General features: G+C 43.2%; 1 protein-coding gene across 1 annotated transcript in view; it reads right to left on the reverse strand.

Moving 5' to 3' along the window:
• Nucleotides 1-2,542: 2,542 nt before the first annotated feature.
• Nucleotides 2,543-17,646, reverse strand: part of ASS1 (argininosuccinate synthase 1) — a 79,047-nt gene continuing 63,943 nt past the window's right edge. The window contains exons 13-15 of the mRNA XM_035113052.2: nt 14,936-15,092; nt 5,257-5,322; nt 2,543-3,898 (exon numbers count right to left, since the gene is read on the reverse strand). Coding sequence (XP_034968943.1) covers nt 3,847-3,898; nt 5,257-5,322; nt 14,936-15,092 — 275 coding nt within the window. The 3' untranslated portion in view covers nt 2,543-3,846. The remainder of the gene's footprint in view (nt 3,899-5,256; nt 5,323-14,935; nt 15,093-17,646) is intronic.

The raw sequence follows: 17,646 nt of genomic DNA on the forward strand, positions 1-17,646 counted from the left end.
GAAGGCACATTCGTAAGTTGAAAAAATTTGTAAGTCGAATCCCATAGGAATGCATTGGGAGAAAAAATTCGTAAGTCGAAGCAACCCTATCTAAAAATTCGTAAGTCGAAAAAATCCTATCTAAACCGCATCCAGGATGGTGGGCGGAGCTCCATTCGTAAGTCGAAACATTTGTAAGTCGAGTCATTCGTAAGTCGAGGTACCACTGTATATAGATTATAGGTAGATAGATACTGAGAGAAGACAAGCAACTATTTTTGTATGCAACAGCAGCAGCGAGAGTATTACTAGCCCAGAAATGGAAGCAAGATGAAGTGCCATCGAAAGAGGAGTGGCAAGCAAAACTGATGGACTATGGGGAAATGGCGAAACTGACGGGAAAGATCTGAAACCAGGAAGATCATGCATTTGAAAAGGATTGGAACAAATTTGTACTTTATTTAAAAGATCACTGTAAAAATTTAAAGACACTGGCAGGAATGTGAAGATACTTGTAATGTGAAATTTATATTTATATAATGATTTGGAAAACGTAAAAGATGCAGTTAATTATTGGATAAAGAAAGAACCCATAGAGGGGTGGAGGGAAGTTCAAGGGTTCAAAAGAACCTATTAAGAAGAGATGAAAAATGAGTATTGTAAGGATGTTAAAAATGTGGGGAGGAAATATTATAACAAAAAAAGAGTTAACTTTTTACTGCTGAGCTACACTTGACTCCAACTCCTAACAGTAGCACACAGATCTCAGCAGCTCCTGAAGATCATCTTACAAGAGTAGTCCTGGTGTGGCAGGAGAGGACGGCAAGTGTAGTGGGAAGGTTCAAGGCAAAGCAACATGTAAACATTGCAGTATGGTATAGTATCAAAATAATTGTTTTATTTGCAGAAGATGCATATAAATCTTTTCAAAATTAAGCACTGCTGGGAGTTGTTAGTTTTTGTTTTTCAATGATATTTATTCTCAATAAAAAATTTGTGCTGCACAAGCAAATTTTTATTCTGAAAAAGTGTGGCCCAGAGAAAAAAGTTTGAGAACCACTGTCGTACGAAACCGAACAAAGGGTAGGGAGAGGCGGACAAAGGAGTGAGGCTGTTCAGATTATAACAGATTTCCCTAATTTATTGTTCCTCTGTTCTTCAGTTCTGGTTTGTAAAGTATGGGTCAAAGTGAGATTTTTCACTTTCAGTCCTCACCAAGTCAAAGCAGGATGTTAATAAATGTCCCCCAAAGTCAGATCGCAACCCCCCTTCCCAAGTCCAGAGCAGCTTTGCATTGCTTCAGTACATTTTTGTACCTGTATAACTGTATGTTATCCTAGTTCAGTTGTTCCCAACAGGTGGTCCGGGGACCCCCAGGGGTCCGCGAGCTATGCCAGAGGGGTCCGCAAGATGCTATTAGAATAAAAAATATATTAAATATATTTCGTATGATAACAGATTTTTTGTTTTGGCCGCTTCCTGCATGAGCAGAGTCTAGCGCAAAACTAGAATTAGATAGAGGCAGTAGTTCTGCTATATGCCGTTAGGTGGCGCTTTACAAACACTACTGTTTTGCAAAGAGGCAGCGCGCGCATTCTACTAACACTCACCTCCCCAAGATGCTTTGCGTGCGTCGGCTTCATTTGTGCGCTACTGCGCAGGTACCCTGTCTTCTCCATTCCCCTCCCTCCTCCCTGGCGCGCGCTGCCTCTTTGCAAAACAGTAGTGTTTGTAAACAAAGCGTTGTTTTCGCGGAAGCTACAGTTCGCGTAGTTAAAAATGGACCGTTGGTTAAAAAGTGGTTCATTAAAACGACAAAGGCCTACAGATGAAGAGGAAGAACTGTAAAAAATGTATAAATATAAAATATAAAAAAACTCTTAATTTGGCTCTCACTTTTTAATTTTAGGAGTAGGAATTAATGGGGGTCCTTGTCACAATGGCGGCTCGATGAGGGGTCCTCGAGAAAATTTTGTTGGGAACCCCTGTCCTAGTTCTCCATTTCTGTAGGTCCATGGGGTTTGCCAAAAGTGAGGCTGTCTAAAATGCTGCCTGTGGAGTTTTCCATTTTTGTTTTTGTTTTCATTTTAAAAAGTAAAAATCGTCTGCTGTGCTTTAAGTTTAAAACCTTCATTTAGTGCTTTTTCGTGTTTTCGAAAATATTTTAAGTTGTTCAGCTTTATAAAGGAGAACTCTGCAGGCAGCTAGACAGTGTCAGGCTGTAAGATCCATCAGAAATGATCAAACACCAGAAATGCTAGTATAAAATATGCAAGCGAGAATATACACCACTCAGCCAACTTTAAATTATTTTATAAAGAGCAACCCCTGCTCCCCACCCCTTTGAAATTCTGAAGTGTATGGATTTTGAAGTTTTAGCTGATATAATAAAAGTATTGCCCTAATATGAATTATGGAGGATAGTTAATACAGAGGGCCATGGCAATGATTCAGTTGACACTTAAAGGCAAATCTATGAAATTTCATACATTCCAAAACAAATTGAAAACCAAAACACAGACACCCTTCAAAATCTGCAGTTCTCCAAACAATTGACGTTTACAAAAAATGTGTATATGAGGGGGAAAGTGTGCATAAAAATAAATATATCTGTGAAAACTCGCAGACAAAGATGCATTATCTTAAAGAACATTGCTTGCAAAAATGTGTACACGAGTCAAACAGACAAATTTGCACTAAAACGTTAATGAATTTTCATGAGGAATTGTTTATTTGTTTATTTGAGCATTGTGGAAAACTAGATTTAAGAACAGGAAAATGAGAAACTGAGAGACTTGGAAATGACTAATCTTTCCATCCCTATTCAGGGACAATGGGAGCTTGAGTCCAAGAACACCTGGAAAGCTAGATTACCCTCTCTTGGTTTTACACCATTGACATCAAGCTCAATATCTGCCGAGCAGGATATAAGTTTTCCTCTAAACACACTTTTGTACCTTGCAGTAACACAAGCAAATCTAATTCTCATGGGTTTTTCCTTCTATCTTTCAAGCTCTTCTGGAACCAGTTCAAGTCCACAGTTGACGCTGCAAGTGGAATATTGAAAAATTCCACATTCCCCCAGCACGCAACCTTCTTTCTCCATTTTTCTCTATCCTTTTTTACCTTGATTTTTATTTTCAAACTGAAGCATCCCTGTAAGGATGTGGGCAGCAGGGGGGGGGTGTTTGGAGGGCAAAAACAAATTGAGAAATTCATTTTAATAAAGGGTCTTTTTTTAAAGGAGACCTCGTTGCAATTAATGCAAAGACAAAGAAAGCAGTGCTCTTAGTGGTGATCAAAATGGAACGAATTATTTTATTTCTTCACCTCCCTCAGCCACCCCCATTCCATTTTCCCTTTAGTCTCCCCACAGGTGGAGCGATGGGCTTGGGTAGAGTCCAGGGCCCACTTTCCTTTTGCTGCTTCTTCCCTCCCACCCACAAAAAAAGCAAGCCCAGCCCAGCATGTCCTTCAGATGCACTTAAACTCATACGAAAGGACAAAGACTAAAGCTTGGCAAAACAGCTTGGCTGAATAAGTGCGAGGGAAACAGTCAGAAGCAAAAGAGAAAGAAAGATTCATTAAGATTCCAGAAATAATGGCACATATATTTTAATAACATATTTGTGTGCAAACTGACAGAAGTGGTGATACACCCTCCTCTCCACCAATCACCTTTTTCTTGATTCCATTTCATTGGTGCCACTAAAAGACTGTAACAAAACCATTGTGGGATCCCTCAAGGCACAGGGAGATGAGTAACCGTTACTAATTACTACCGCAATTAGCGGTGAGTGACACATAGGTGTGTTAGCTGGGTGGGAAAAGAAAAGGCCTGCAGCCCCCACCCCCCACCCTATTGTATTAGTTCTGCTGTGCTTTGACCTTGCATTGGAGTCGATGGTATTCCTTCAGCCTGGAAATCAACAGAAAGGAAGAGAAAGAGAGAGAAATTCATTCTGAATTAAAATTAGTACTGGGCAAAGTCAAGACAAATAAATGAAACGAGCGGGGGCAGGGGGATAAGTGCAAGGTGCATTACTCGAGAAATGTGAGTTTTTCTAAATTTTCCTGTCTGCTGCTGAAAAACTCATCATTGTATAATTAATTTATCCAAAGGGAATAAAACAGTATACATTAATGCACAGGACAAAGAAGTTAACAGGCTGCTACTGGGGGAGAGGTGGGGCAAAAGAGCCCATTAGGTAAATGTGTGTCATCGTCCTCCCCGATTTCAGAAGAAGGGTGTGTGCATAAGACAGATTATGTAAAAACCCAAAACAAAATAGATGATTGCGGATGGCATTAATTAGCTGGGCTTTCTATTCCTGGAAAGTTCCATTAGCTAATCAGTTATGGCCATCTGATCCTCTCCTTTATAGAATCCATGACTGTAAGATGGAGGCATACTGCATTCAGAAGTCCAGTGAATTAGGGAGAAATGCAGTCTTTTGCATGGGGTGTTAGGTTTCTCTGTATGCAAGGAAATCTTTCATTATTGGGGAGCATGTAATGCCCCCACCCATACTCTGAAATGGAAGGACTCAGCCATGCCAGTAGGGTCTGGTGGCCACTGAGACTGTTGGGGTGAAATGTAGGGAGACCAAAGAGGAGGTAGAGCCATCTCACTCTAGTTTTGTCCCCATTCTCCTCCCTGCTCCTCCTCTAAGGAGACCCCAGGTCCCACATCTGGGCAGGGTAGAAGCCACCCCTCTGCTTTTCATCCCAGGCTCAATATCCACTGTTGGGGGACAGATGTCTACAGGGGCCCTGGGACCCATCCAGCTGAGTGGCAGACCTTGGGTAGGAAGAGGAAAAGGTTGGAATTACCAGGTAGGGTTGGAGATGTCACCTCACTGGACAGTGGCTGCTAGTCAGTATAGCAATACTGAGCTATATTGACGAAGTGTTCTGATTAAGTAGATGGCACTGTCCTGGGTTCCTACTTTAATTCAAAACCCTGAGGATTGGAACCTTATTTCATTTAAGGTAGGGGATCTTCCTAAAAAAAGCTTTGGGGTGTGGCAACCCTATTTTAGGGGAAGTGCTATTGTGCAGAGGCAAATCATGCACTTTGAATGCAGAAGACCCTGCGTTCAATCCCCAACAGCATATCCAGTTGGGGCTAGGAATGCCCCATACCTGAAACCCTGTACAGCTGCTGCTAGTCAGTACAGAAAATATTGAGCTAGATAGACTAATGGTCTGATTCAGTATAAAGCATCTGCCTAGAACATTGCTAAGCTTCTGAAACTATAACGCTTCAATACAAACCGAAGGGAGTTAATGTTGATAAAGCCGGTAGCGTCAGATGGCTCATAATCGCCCTGGACATCCATGCTGCAGGAAAGAAAGGCAAAAGAATGATTTGGCAGCTATAATAAAGACCCGAAACGCAGTGCCAAGGTTGGCTTTCAGCAGTGGAAAGGCAGGCATACCTCACAACTTCTAGAGACCAGGAGGTGTGGGGGGGGGGATCACTTCCAACTCTGCATTTCTATGATTCTATGTTTAAAGAAGGGGCAAGGAGTCCTTTTCAGTCTAAGGGCCACATTCCCTCCTAGGCATCCTTCCAGGGGCCACATGCCAGTGGTGGGCAGGAGCAGAGGCAAAAGTGCGCAGAGAAACAAATGTAAATTTTACTTTTGTTTACTACCAGTAGGCTTGTTTCTACACATACCAGCACCTCTTCTCTATGTTTTATCCACCCAGAGAAGCAAGGGCCACTGGATGTACATGTGCCATACCTCTGAAGCAGGGCTCCTCAAACTAAGGCCCGGGGGCCAGATGCGGCCCAATCGCCTTCTCAATCTGGCCCGCGGATGGTCCGGGAATCAGCATGTTTTTACATGAGTAGAATGTGTCCTTTTATTTAAAATGCATCTCTGGGTTATTTGTGGGGCCTGCCTGGTGTTTTTACATGAGTAGAAGGTGTGCTTTTATTTAAAATGCGTCTCTGGGTTATTTGTGGGGCATAGGAATTCGTTCATATTTTCCCCCAAAATATAGTCCGCCCCCCCCACAAGGTCTGAGGGACAGTGGACCGGCCCCCTGCTGAAAAAGTTTGCTGACCCCTGGAAGCACATTTTTCCCACTGAAAATAATCCTGAGAACTGTAGCTTCAGGAAGTAATAGTACCACTGTATTCTGCTCTGGTCAGACCTCACCTGGAGTACTGTGTCCAGTTCTGGGCACCACAGTTCAAGAAGGATACTGACAAACTGGAACGTGTCCAGAAGAGGGCAACCAAAATGGTCAAAGGCCTGGAAACGATGCCTTATGAGGAACGGCTTAGGGATCTGGGTATGTTTAACCTGGAGAAGAGAAGGTTAAGGGGTGATATGATAGCCATGTTCAAATATATGAAAGGATGTCATATGGAGGAGGGAGAAAGATTGTTTTCTGCTGCTCCAGAGAAGCGGACACGGAGCAATGGATTCAAACTTCAAGAAAGAAGATTCCACCTAAACATTAGGAAGAACTTCCTGACAGTAAGAGCTGTTTGGCAGTGGAATTTGCTGCCAAGGAGTGTGGTGGAGTCTCCTTCTTTGGAGGTCTTTAAGCAGAGGCTTGATAGGCATATGTCAAGAATGCTTTAATGGTGTTTCCTGCTTGGCAGGGGGTTGGACTGGATGGCCCTTGTGGTCTCTTCCAACTATGATTCTATGATTCTAGGTCAGTTCTCAGGATTCTTTGCAAGTATGGAACATGTTTTAAATGCACTTTAAGTGTATGGTGCATATGCTGCCAGGTCAAGGACATGTTCCAGCTGAGCAAAAACACTGGGGGGGGGCTCTAAAGAGCCAGTGAGGGGTGTGGCCTCAGGTATTCTTAGGGCCAAATAGAGAGGTTTAGACTGAGGGCTGTAATTGTCCCCTGGGTTTACCACCCCCATCAGTTAAAGAACACAACCCTGACAACTCAAAATAACATATCACACACACACACACACACACACTTTCAAAATGACCCCTAGGTGCTGCAGTGCACTGTGGGAGGCATAATGTGGTTGTCCTGGAGTTCCAAGCTGGGTGACAAAGCCCTCTCTGTTTCCTCCGTAAACTGCAGAATCAAAGGCTCTGAGCTTCTGCAGAGAGGGGAGCCCCCTCCATGAGCTTAAGTCCCCTACCTTACCAGTGATCTGTTTCCCTGCAAGTCTATCTAAAAAACCAGGAGCCCCATTAAAGGTGCTCAGAAATAGCCCCCTTTGTTAAACCAAGCACAGTCCCATTAATTATAAAACAATAAAAGATACCCTACAATGGCTTAGTGCCCCCAAAGTCTCAAAAGTAACCCATTTTCCCTCTCCCCCACCTCCCTGCATCACTTCCACTGCAAGAAGATGGTTTACTTTGCAAAATATTGGGGGGGGGGTGTCAGTGTGGGTGTTTCACCTTGGCACCAGCCTCTTAATTTGACCCCACAGCAGATGTTTGAGATCCAGGGCAGAGCAAAGAATGCTGCTCCCTCTCAAAGCTATATTTCAAAAAGTCAAAATCTGGACACAAAAGTTGTTGAGTTCTAAATCTCAATTCCCCCCCCCCAAAAAATTAAAATCTACACTTGCGACATCGGTTGCCATATGCCTGAATTTTCCTGGACATTTAAGCGTTTTCCTCCTGGGCACTGTTTCTGGTGGACGAATCCCTGCTATGTCCGGGAAATTCCAGACGTATGGCAGCCCTAAGAAAATGATATGATGTGTGTATGGTAAGGCTGAAGGCTAAGGGTTGGCACCAACCCTAGTCCTACTAAGAGTAGACCCAATGAAATTAATGACTATGATGAAGGCCACATTCGTGCCGTATATTCAAAGCACTATAATACTACTTAATGCAGTCACGGCTTCCCCTAAAGGATTCTGGAAGCTGTAGTTTGCTGTGGGTGCTGGGAGTTGTTCGGAAACACACACAGACACACACCCTCCAACAGAGCTACAATTCCCAAAGTTCTATGTGGAGAGGAACTGGTTGTTAAACCACTTCATTGCTATCCTACAACTGTGGATGTGCCTGACCATTGTCCATGATGGCTGCAGAGGCTGATGGGAGTTGGAGTCCAGCTCAACTTGTTCAGGCCCTGTTTTTAAGCTTCCCACAGGCACCTGGTTGTTGGCTACTGTGAGAGCAGGATGCTGGACTAGATTGGCCACTGGCATGATCCAGCAGGCTCTTATGCTCTTACATCATCATTTCAAATCCTCTCCCATGCAACAACAACAAAAAGACAGCATATTTTCTGCTGAGAAGCCTCCATCAGATCCATTAATAGCAGCAGCTATTCCATCAGACTGCAACAGAGAAGGGAAGAGAAGCAGGACCACTCCATTGGCACAGCTGAGAAATCAGCAGCTTTTGGCCTCCTCTCCTTGGGCTTTGCCACAGCAGCCGGTTATTAAAGGAACTTGAAGTGGTACAAAACTTTGCTCATTTCCTCCTCTCGGCCAATTCATTTTTTTCTTTGGTGCTGTGTCTTTTCTTTGTTTAAGAGCATAAGCCTGCAGACAGGAACTGCCTGATTTTAGTGACCTTCTCTGAGAGCCTTTTTTGGCCAAAGAGCAGGATTTAAAATACTGGGTTGTATCCAATAGTGGTCTTACTCAGAGTAGACCAACTGAAATTATTGAACTAATTTAGGTCCATTAATTTCATCGGATCTACTCTGAGCAGAATCCAATTGGTTACACTTCTTTAAATATTTTTCTCAAAAAATAAAATAAAATATTCCCTTACATAAAACAAACCTGTAATTAGAAACATGCATTTTAAATACTCTCCTTTGTAAAAAATAAATAAATAGAAATAAATCAGAATACTGAAAACTTTGTCAGGTAAAAAAGCAGCAAAATCTGCAGTTAAGAGAGTTGTGTTTTGAGTGCTCCCGGGTGTGAAAAAACAAAAGCTTGCTATTAAATGTAGTTTTCAATGCTCCCCTGGATTTTAAAAATAATAATAAACACCATCATATTTTAAGTCTGAAGGGAGGCACATTCTGGCCTCTGCTGCTAGCCAGGGGTTCAAGGGCCACACCGGAAGTTAGCACCTCCAGGGAAAACATCATGGCAAGGGGATAGCCACTTTGGCCCCCATCCATCAATCAATGAAGGTCCAGCTACCGTAAATGTAAGAAACTTGGAGGTTCATCTCTTCCAGCATTGTTAACTGGATTCAGTGACCAATCTAATGCCCATGGAAGTAGGGCCTGAGCACAACAGCAATATTCTTTCCTCAAGCAACTCCTAGCAGCTGGTATCCATAGGCAATGCAGCCTATAATGGTGGAGCTGCTCCAACTCTTGATTTCTTCTTCCCACTTGTCTACTAGACAGTAGTAAGCCTGTGATCAGAGACGGCTTCATTTTTTAATACCTGTATAGCACTTAGCGAATTGCAGGCACTTCCTAAGTGTTAAATCATTTTTTTTAAATAAATAATGCTTCCTGATGTTAAAAGAAAGAAAGAAAATGAAACACAAACCCTTTAATTAGTACAGTAGCAGAGCATGAAGCGTTGCCATAGCTCTCCGGGCCTGATCTGCTAGTTTACAGCATGCATGGGATCTTTTTTCCCCTGCTGAGGAGTGGCCTTGAATCTTATCAGCTCATTTTGCCTAATCCGCAGATTGTCTCAGCACTCAGAGCCGGGCAAAGGACGTCAAGGGGCTCATTGCAACCATGGCATAATCAGGGGGCTCTAATCACACCCTGTTAATTATTTTAATTGTTAAATATGGAACTGGAAAACAAGGATTGGGGATTAATGGCCATTATAGCTCTTCATTATCCGACACAGCAGTTTCAGTTTCCAGAAGGGGCAGGACAAAAATGGAAACACTGGCAGGGATCGTGATTTTGACAAAGCAATCACCTGAGTAAGGCATTTCATTTTAATTGAAAGTGCTACATGCTGTTGCTTGCTGCTGCCACCATGAGTTTTTATTGCTTTAACATATACCCCGAAAGCCGATTTGAGGGTTCAGTCGTGGTATGCACATCCATACACCCACAAGATTGAGGCGCTTAAGATCACACACGGTGATAGAGCAGATAAGGAAAGGTTGCATTTTTTCTCTCTCCTAGCAAAAGAACACCCGATGAAGCTGAATGTTGGTGGTCCACCTGCACATTTTCAGGGGATGAGGTCATGGATGCAGACAAGGTATGGTGGTTGGAGATGGTATGGTTCTCAGAGCCAGCCCTGGATAGCTCCAGGTAAGTCCATCTTGACAGCATGTCTCCAGCCTGAGGAGGTCACATTGTCCTCCTCTGACTCCAAAAACCTCACCACCAAAGCCCCAGCAGAACCACAGTCTCCCTGCACCCCTGGAGTAATTGGCAGTTGAAGCAGGCTACTGTTCTTTAACAGAAGATACATCTCCCATTGGAGATAGGACAAGCCCCATATAAGGCTCTGTCTGAGGCTGCCTGTTGCTGAAGCAACATTTGAGCTGTGCTCTGTGCTCTGTCCAAGGTCCTGTCCTCCAGCCTTGCCTTACTTTGACTTGTCTTGATTTGCTTGGGGCCCCAGATGTAGCTGGACTACAACTCCTATGTCTCTAATCCCTGGCTGAGCTGGCTAGGGATTATGGGAGTTGGAGTCCCACAATACAGGGAGGGTCGCACAGTCCCTGATCTATCAAGAGGCATTGCTTGCTGGATGAGTTCCTAACTGGCCGACATAATTATTTTAAAAGAAAACACACTTGGCTTTAATAACTGTGAGAATAAGACTGTGCATACACCACACATTAATCCACATTGAATCACAACCTGGGAGAAAGAGGTGTTATGCATATATTAAATAAATAATGTTAAAGAACCCCAAGAACTTTGGGAACTGTAGTTTACCCTGCCGGTTCCCAGCACCTGTAACAAACTACAGTTCCCAGGATTCTTCAAGGTGGGTGAGAAATCTGCTTTAAATATCCTTTAAATGTCTGTGTATGCAACAAACATTTAACGCACCCCACTCAACGAATCCCAAGAACTGTAGTTTACTCCACAGAGAACTTCAATTCCTAGCATCCATAATGAACTGCAGCTTCCAAAATTCTTTGGGGAGGGTGGTAAACATGGTTTAAATGTCCACGTCCACACCATACCTTCAAAACAATAACCCCTATGAATCCTGGGAACTGTAGTTTACCCCAGAGCTCCAGTTCCCAGCACCCATAATAAACAACAGTTCCCAGGATTATTCAGGATGGATAGGTAAAAATGTACATTGAATGTCCCTGTACTTACCATACATGTAATCTTCCCCATGAGAATCCTAGGAATTATAGTTTAACCCTCACGGAACTTTCATGCCCAGCACACATAACAAACCACAGTTCTCATTATTCTTCAGGGTGAGCAGGAAGTGCCCTTCAAATATCCTTTAAATTTTTGTGTATACATCAAACATTTAAAACAGACATCCTAAAGAATCCTGGGAACTGTTGATTATCCTACACAGAGCTCCCTTTCCAGGCACCCACAGCAAACCATAGTTCCCAGGGATTCAACAGAGTGGGTGAGAAATGCACTTTCAATGTGCGTTTAACATATGGAGTATATGCCTCAGTACAAAAACCCCAACTGAGCTAGTTCCTTGCCTCTGAAAATTGGGGGGGGGGGAGACACCCCACACGTATAACTCTGTTCATTTTCTAAAAACTGCAAAGAAAAAACAACCCTTTTTATTATTATTTTGGGGGGGGGGAGGAGAGAGAGAGAGAGTTTACAATGATGGTACCCCCCCCCCCTGACGGGCTGCAGAAAAACCTCTGCGCTTTTATTTTTGCTCAGCCGAGTGGTTCTGACCTGCTCTATAATTACGTTACTTTCTACCTACTGCGCGGAGGCATTTTTGCTGCGATGCACCTCGTTCGGCTCCCTCGCGGGTCCCCGCCATGCCGTCACTCAAACGCTTTTCAAACCAGTGATGTAGAAATCAAAAAAAGGAACAGGGGGAGGGGGGTAATGGGCTAAAGACACACTGGGAGTAAGTGCTCCTGTTTCAAACCCCCCTCTCTTTCACTTTCTCTCTCTTTTTTACCTCCCCTCTCTGGCTCCCCCATAAAAAAAACCCTCTCTCTTTTTTTAAAAAAACGTTATTCATTTAATCTCCACCGCATGAGAATGCAAACGATAATGAAAGGTTGGGGGACGGATTATTAGGAGCTGTTGATTTCAAGAGGGAGGGAGGGAAAGAAGCCGAGATATGGGGGGAAGAGGATAATTTGACATTTACTCTGACTGATCTAAACTGATTTGGGTATATTTATGGCTTATAAAGTGTTTAGAAGGATTGAAAGAGGCTGAAAGGAGGGGTGGGGGAAGTAGTGTGAGAGAGGCAGACAGCAGAATAAAAGGGGGAAAGTGCAATGTGGGGAAGAAAAAATAGATTTGACTTTTAAACAAGACCTTTGCTTAATTTATTTATTTATTATTATTATTTAAAAAACAGGTTAGATGAAGTACTTGCTCCTAAGTTATTCATGGGTTATGTCTGTGGGGAAACTTTCTCTGCCTCCACTTTTAGCACAGGGGGTGTAAGGGGTGTTGATTCCTTGAGTCAGTTGATTCCTACAGCTCAGGGGTTGAGCAGCTGCTTTACATGTAGAAGGTCCCAGGTTCAATCCCCAGTCGCACCTCCTGGTAGGGCTGCAAATGACTCCCATCCGAAATGCAGTTCTTGTTTAAAAGTCAAATCTACAACCTCCTGAAATGTTGAAACAGCTACCTAACCCTAGTACTTCGGAGACCGGTGCTACAGGGAAAAGGAAGAACCACAGTTCTTATAGGTATTGGGTTTGTGGAGACCAGTGGCAACAAACCAGAGTACAGAATTTGCGGCAAGGTGTCTCCGAACAGTGCCATGTTGCCAGCAAAAATGTGTTGTCATTTTTTTTGGGGGGGGGTCTGTCCAGAACTCAAGATCAAATGGACTGATTTCTTCAGAAGGAAGTATGGTGAACTTACACAAGCCCAGAATGTCATATCCTACCACTCTAAAACAGTTAACGAAAAGGCTTTGATGGTGGTCCTACTTAGTCAGTTACCAATTTGCCCAAGCTGGCAAAGGCCATACCATCGCTGAAAACCTTATCAAGCCTTGCGTAAAGACAGAGTTGAAGGTATAGTGGATGGAAAAGGTATGAAGCTAGTAGGCACAGTTCCTTTGTCAAATAACAGAATCTCATGAAGAATCGGGGACTTAGCAGAGGATGTGAAAGCTACTTTACTTTCACAAATAAAATGCACTGAATTTTAGCTTCAAATGGATGACTCAATGGATGTGGTCGGGTTAGCAATTCCAATAGTATTTGCGCACTACCATTACCTGAAGTGTTTTTCAAGAGAATCTGCTTCTCTGCAAGCTGCTACTATCACAAGTGGTACTGAAAATTTTCAACTTAATAGATGATTTTTTCACATTGAGGGGCATCCCATGGGATAACGAACACGGAAGTAATTAATTTTATCAAATCATGACCTAAGAATACAAGGCTATGCAAAATGTAGTGTGGCGACATGGGGAGTTTCCAAATATATTTACTTCATTACACAGAAGTAAGGTGGCTTTCTCACGGCAAAACTTTGACTTGACTCTTTGAAATGAGGGCTGAAGTCAGAAGCTTCAGCCCTCATTTCAAAGTCAGATGATCACTTTGCTTCGGGAGACAGGTTGCGTGAGAAGCATTGGCTCATAAAATTGGCATATTTAGCAGATTTTTTATTAAAAAGTTAATGACTTAAGTCTCTCACTTCAAGGAAAAGCAATAACTTTTTTATATATGTCAGTGATAAAGTACAGTGGTACTTCTACTTATGTGCCCCTCTTGTTATGTATCCTTCAGGATACGCACATGGCAAACCCAGAAGTATATTTCCATGTTTCACTGCGCACGCATGCGCAGTAGCACTCAATTGTGCAGCGTGCATGGGCAGAACAGGCACTTTCAGTTGCGGAAACCTTGGGATCTGACAGGAGCTCCAGAATGGATCCCGTCCACAACTGGAGACGCCACTGTACAAACATTTAAAAGAAAATCAAGTTTTGGGCAGAATCGATGAAAATTTGAAATCTAGACAGCTTCCAAATGGTAAAAGAATTTAGAGAAGAACTAGATTCTGACACGCCTGGAGAAATCTTAAATGAGTTTCACATTCACCTGCTAAGTTTGCTTGATAGTTTCAACTGTTATTTTCTGGAAGTACTCCATGAAAAAATTAAAGAAAACTTTTGGGTTGTAAACACATACTCTGCTGTGTCAGAAAAGCCAGTATGTCTGTCACTGCAACAGTAGGAGTGCTTGATCAATTTGACATCAGATTCTGCGGTAAAAGATCGTTTTGAAACTAAGAAGTCACTATCAGAATTTTGGTGTCAGCTAAAAGCCGAATTTAAAGTTTCGTAAGATAAAGCAAAAATAATCCTGCCCTTTGCAACAATTTAGTTATGTGAATCAGGGTTCTCTACCTATGTGGCTACTAAAACAAAATACAGCTCTCATCTTAATGCAAAGCCTGGTATTCGGTTGCAGATGTCTCAGATTCAACCAGATATAGCCACATTGTGTGAATCAAAACAGCCCCACCCCTCTCATTAGAATCTAAGTTCCAGGGCTATACTTTATCATTCTTTTTTTTATGTCAGGTGACATTTCTTTTGCTTTGCAACTGTAAAAATGGTTTTAAATACCATATGAGTAACATATTGTGGATTTACACTGCTTTGAATTCATTCTTAAATGTTTACCTTACTTTATGGTTGTTGTTTTTTGTAGTTAAGTAAGTTTCCTTTTCTCTGAAATTAGTGGAGAAAATAACATTTCGAATGAAATAAAATGATATTTAACATGTCCAAATGCAGAAATCATTAGACCCACTACTGGCCTTGTTCACATGCAAGGGAAGTCCCTAATTCACTGAGAATTTGAGACACATTGGCCACCCTCACCATGCTTACCTCACTAGCTCCTCATTGTACAAGGACTGTGTGGACTCCCTTCCCAAAATGTAGACCTTGCCTTTCAGGACAGAGACCTGTACTGTCCCTTCCACAAGTTCTTGGGATTGGACAATGCAATGGCGGATGTAGTCACACTCTGGGCTGTACCAGAAACCTGCAGCAGAAAAGGAGAACAGACAGGTTGAAAGTCATCAATGGCACCCTCATAAGAACACAAGAATGTAAAAAGAGTCTGCTGGATCAGTCCAGTGGCCATCTAGTTCCGCATCCTGCTCTCACAGTGGCCAACTACCTGTAGCATTGCTGCCTTCAGCTGTGGAAGCAGAGCATAGCCATGGTGGCTTTTAGATACCAATTGCATCCTCCATGGATTTGCCTAATCCTCTTTTAAAGCCATCCAAGTTGGTGGCCACCACTGCCTCCTGTTGGAGTGAGTTCTACAGCTTAACTATGTGCTGTGTGAAGAAGTCCTTCCTTTTATCTGTCCCAAGTCTTCCAATACTCAGCTTCATTGGCTTTTATGACTTAGTCAGCTCCTCCTGCACAAGGCAGCTTATCACACTCAAGATCTGATCAATCCGCATAAAGTTTCAGTTGATATTAGGTCCCAGCAGAGAAACATCTTCAGCACTAATGGAGCTGTCCAAGGTCCTAGTGTCACCAGCCCTCTGCTTGTGTTGGGTATTGTCTGCATCCCATGCTAGTCTCATGTTCCCATGGAAGTGAATACTTCAGGTTGTGTGTGGAGGGTTTGGCTTCCTTTACTACCTTAAATAAGGTGGCCCAACTTCAAGCTCTGGCCCTCCATATGTTGCTGAGCTACACAGATAATATAGGACTTCACCCTTGTTGATCACATAGGAAGCTGCCTTTTACTGAGTCAGACCACTGGTCCACCAAGCACAGTATTATCTACATAGACTGGCAGTGGCTTTCCAGGGTTTCTGACAGCCCTGGAGACAGAGGAACAGATATGACACTTACCTGGACAGAGGAACACATACGACACTTCGTTACAATGGGTGGTATTCAGGCCATACAAAAGTTTATAATTAATCTCAAAACACACCCTCTCTATCCAAAAAAGCAAGAGGCATTATCACAATTCAAGGACACATTCCAGCAAGGAACTGCTGACCACTACCACGTGTGGTAAGCTGCTTTGCTGCAGGTTCTCTAGTGAAACACCAGAAGGTTGTAGACCAGAGCCAGTGAGGAGGTGTGGCCTGAAGAAGTGTGGCCTGGGGAGAGTCATGAGGGCCAAATAAAGAGATACGCAGAACCACGTTTGCCCCCCCTCACTCCTTGAGTAAAAACAAATAGAACCACAGAACTTTAGATCATAGAACCCCCTGCAATGCAGGAATCTATGTCCACCAGTGGTAAACACTCATAATGCAGGGAAGCTAGGCATGGATTTAGGGAACGTAGGGAGGGTCCTGCCATCCTGCCAGTGCTGGATGGTGGGAAGAAGTCAGGAGCTAAGAACCAGAGGTCAGGACTGAAAAGCAACCACGACTGAAGGATCTGAAGAGCAATGTTAGACATATGAAGTGTAGGTGGGTTCCTATGAGGTAAGACACAGTGATAACACCAAGAACTTTTATTGAACTACATAACTGGGAAACAGAGGCAAAGCAACTACTTATATACATTTCTGAAAGCCTGGGCCACTCCCACTCCCAATGTGATTGGCTGTCTACACTTCCAAACTGCGAATCATGACTCAACAGTTCAAGGGCCAATGACAGAGGCCAAAATCTTGAAAGGTTCTGTGATTGGACAACTTGTATTGAATCAGAACGCAGGAGCTTAGAATCCTGAGTCTTGAGTCAAGCTCAGGCAAACACAGATCACTGAATACATAACATACACACATGCTTGAAGTCAAATAAAGCTTGTCAGGATTTGCCACTGAGGCAACAAACCCTGTTAATTCTCTCTGCCTAGGAGGAGTCAATGGCCAACCTCGGTGAAGTCAGCCAGGAACGTTCTTTGCTGAGAAACTGCAGTGATAAGGTTTGCAACAAGGGAGCCAGCTGTTCCTGGCTCTTCACGGGACAAGCTGCAGTGATGCAACTTGCCACATAGGCCAGTGGTCAGCAGTTTCTGTTGCCCCCATCTTTTCCACTCTCCATCCCACGCCTATCCATCTTTCTTCACCAATCTCCAAAATCTTTGCCTCAGCTTCTGAAATTGGGGGCATTGAGTTGCTCCCGACTCCACAAATCGCATTCAGGAAAGAAATGAGGAAGGCAAAAGTAATGGAGACACCTTCTGTCTCTCCCAACATTTCCAAAACCCTTGCAGTTCACTGTTGGAACATGACAAAGAGGCAGAACCTTGGTAATCGGCAATAATATACATGTAACATTACCAAAGACCATCTGGGGGGAATCACCTGAAACCAGGCAGCTGTGGTGCCTGGAACAGATGGCAGAAAGCATTCAGGTGGGTATGCATTTCCATGGGCAAGGCTTCCTGACTACACAGGGGGAAAGGAGCAGCAGCAACAAATTCAATCTCACAAGAGGAACAGGAGCAGCTTGAACAGAATTTGGACCAAGAGCTGGAGATGACCAAGGATGGGAATCAGAAGACAGGAAACAAAGCCTTCTCAAGCCATATTTCCCTGTGGAAACCACTTTTTAGCAAATGGCAGAGCAAAGGGCAATTCGAGTTTAGCACTAAAAGAGCAAGTTTTCCAT

The sequence above is a fragment of the Zootoca vivipara genome, chromosome Z, assembly GCF_963506605.1.
Source record: "Zootoca vivipara chromosome Z, rZooViv1.1, whole genome shotgun sequence".
Taxonomy (NCBI): domain Eukaryota; kingdom Metazoa; phylum Chordata; class Lepidosauria; order Squamata; family Lacertidae; genus Zootoca; species Zootoca vivipara.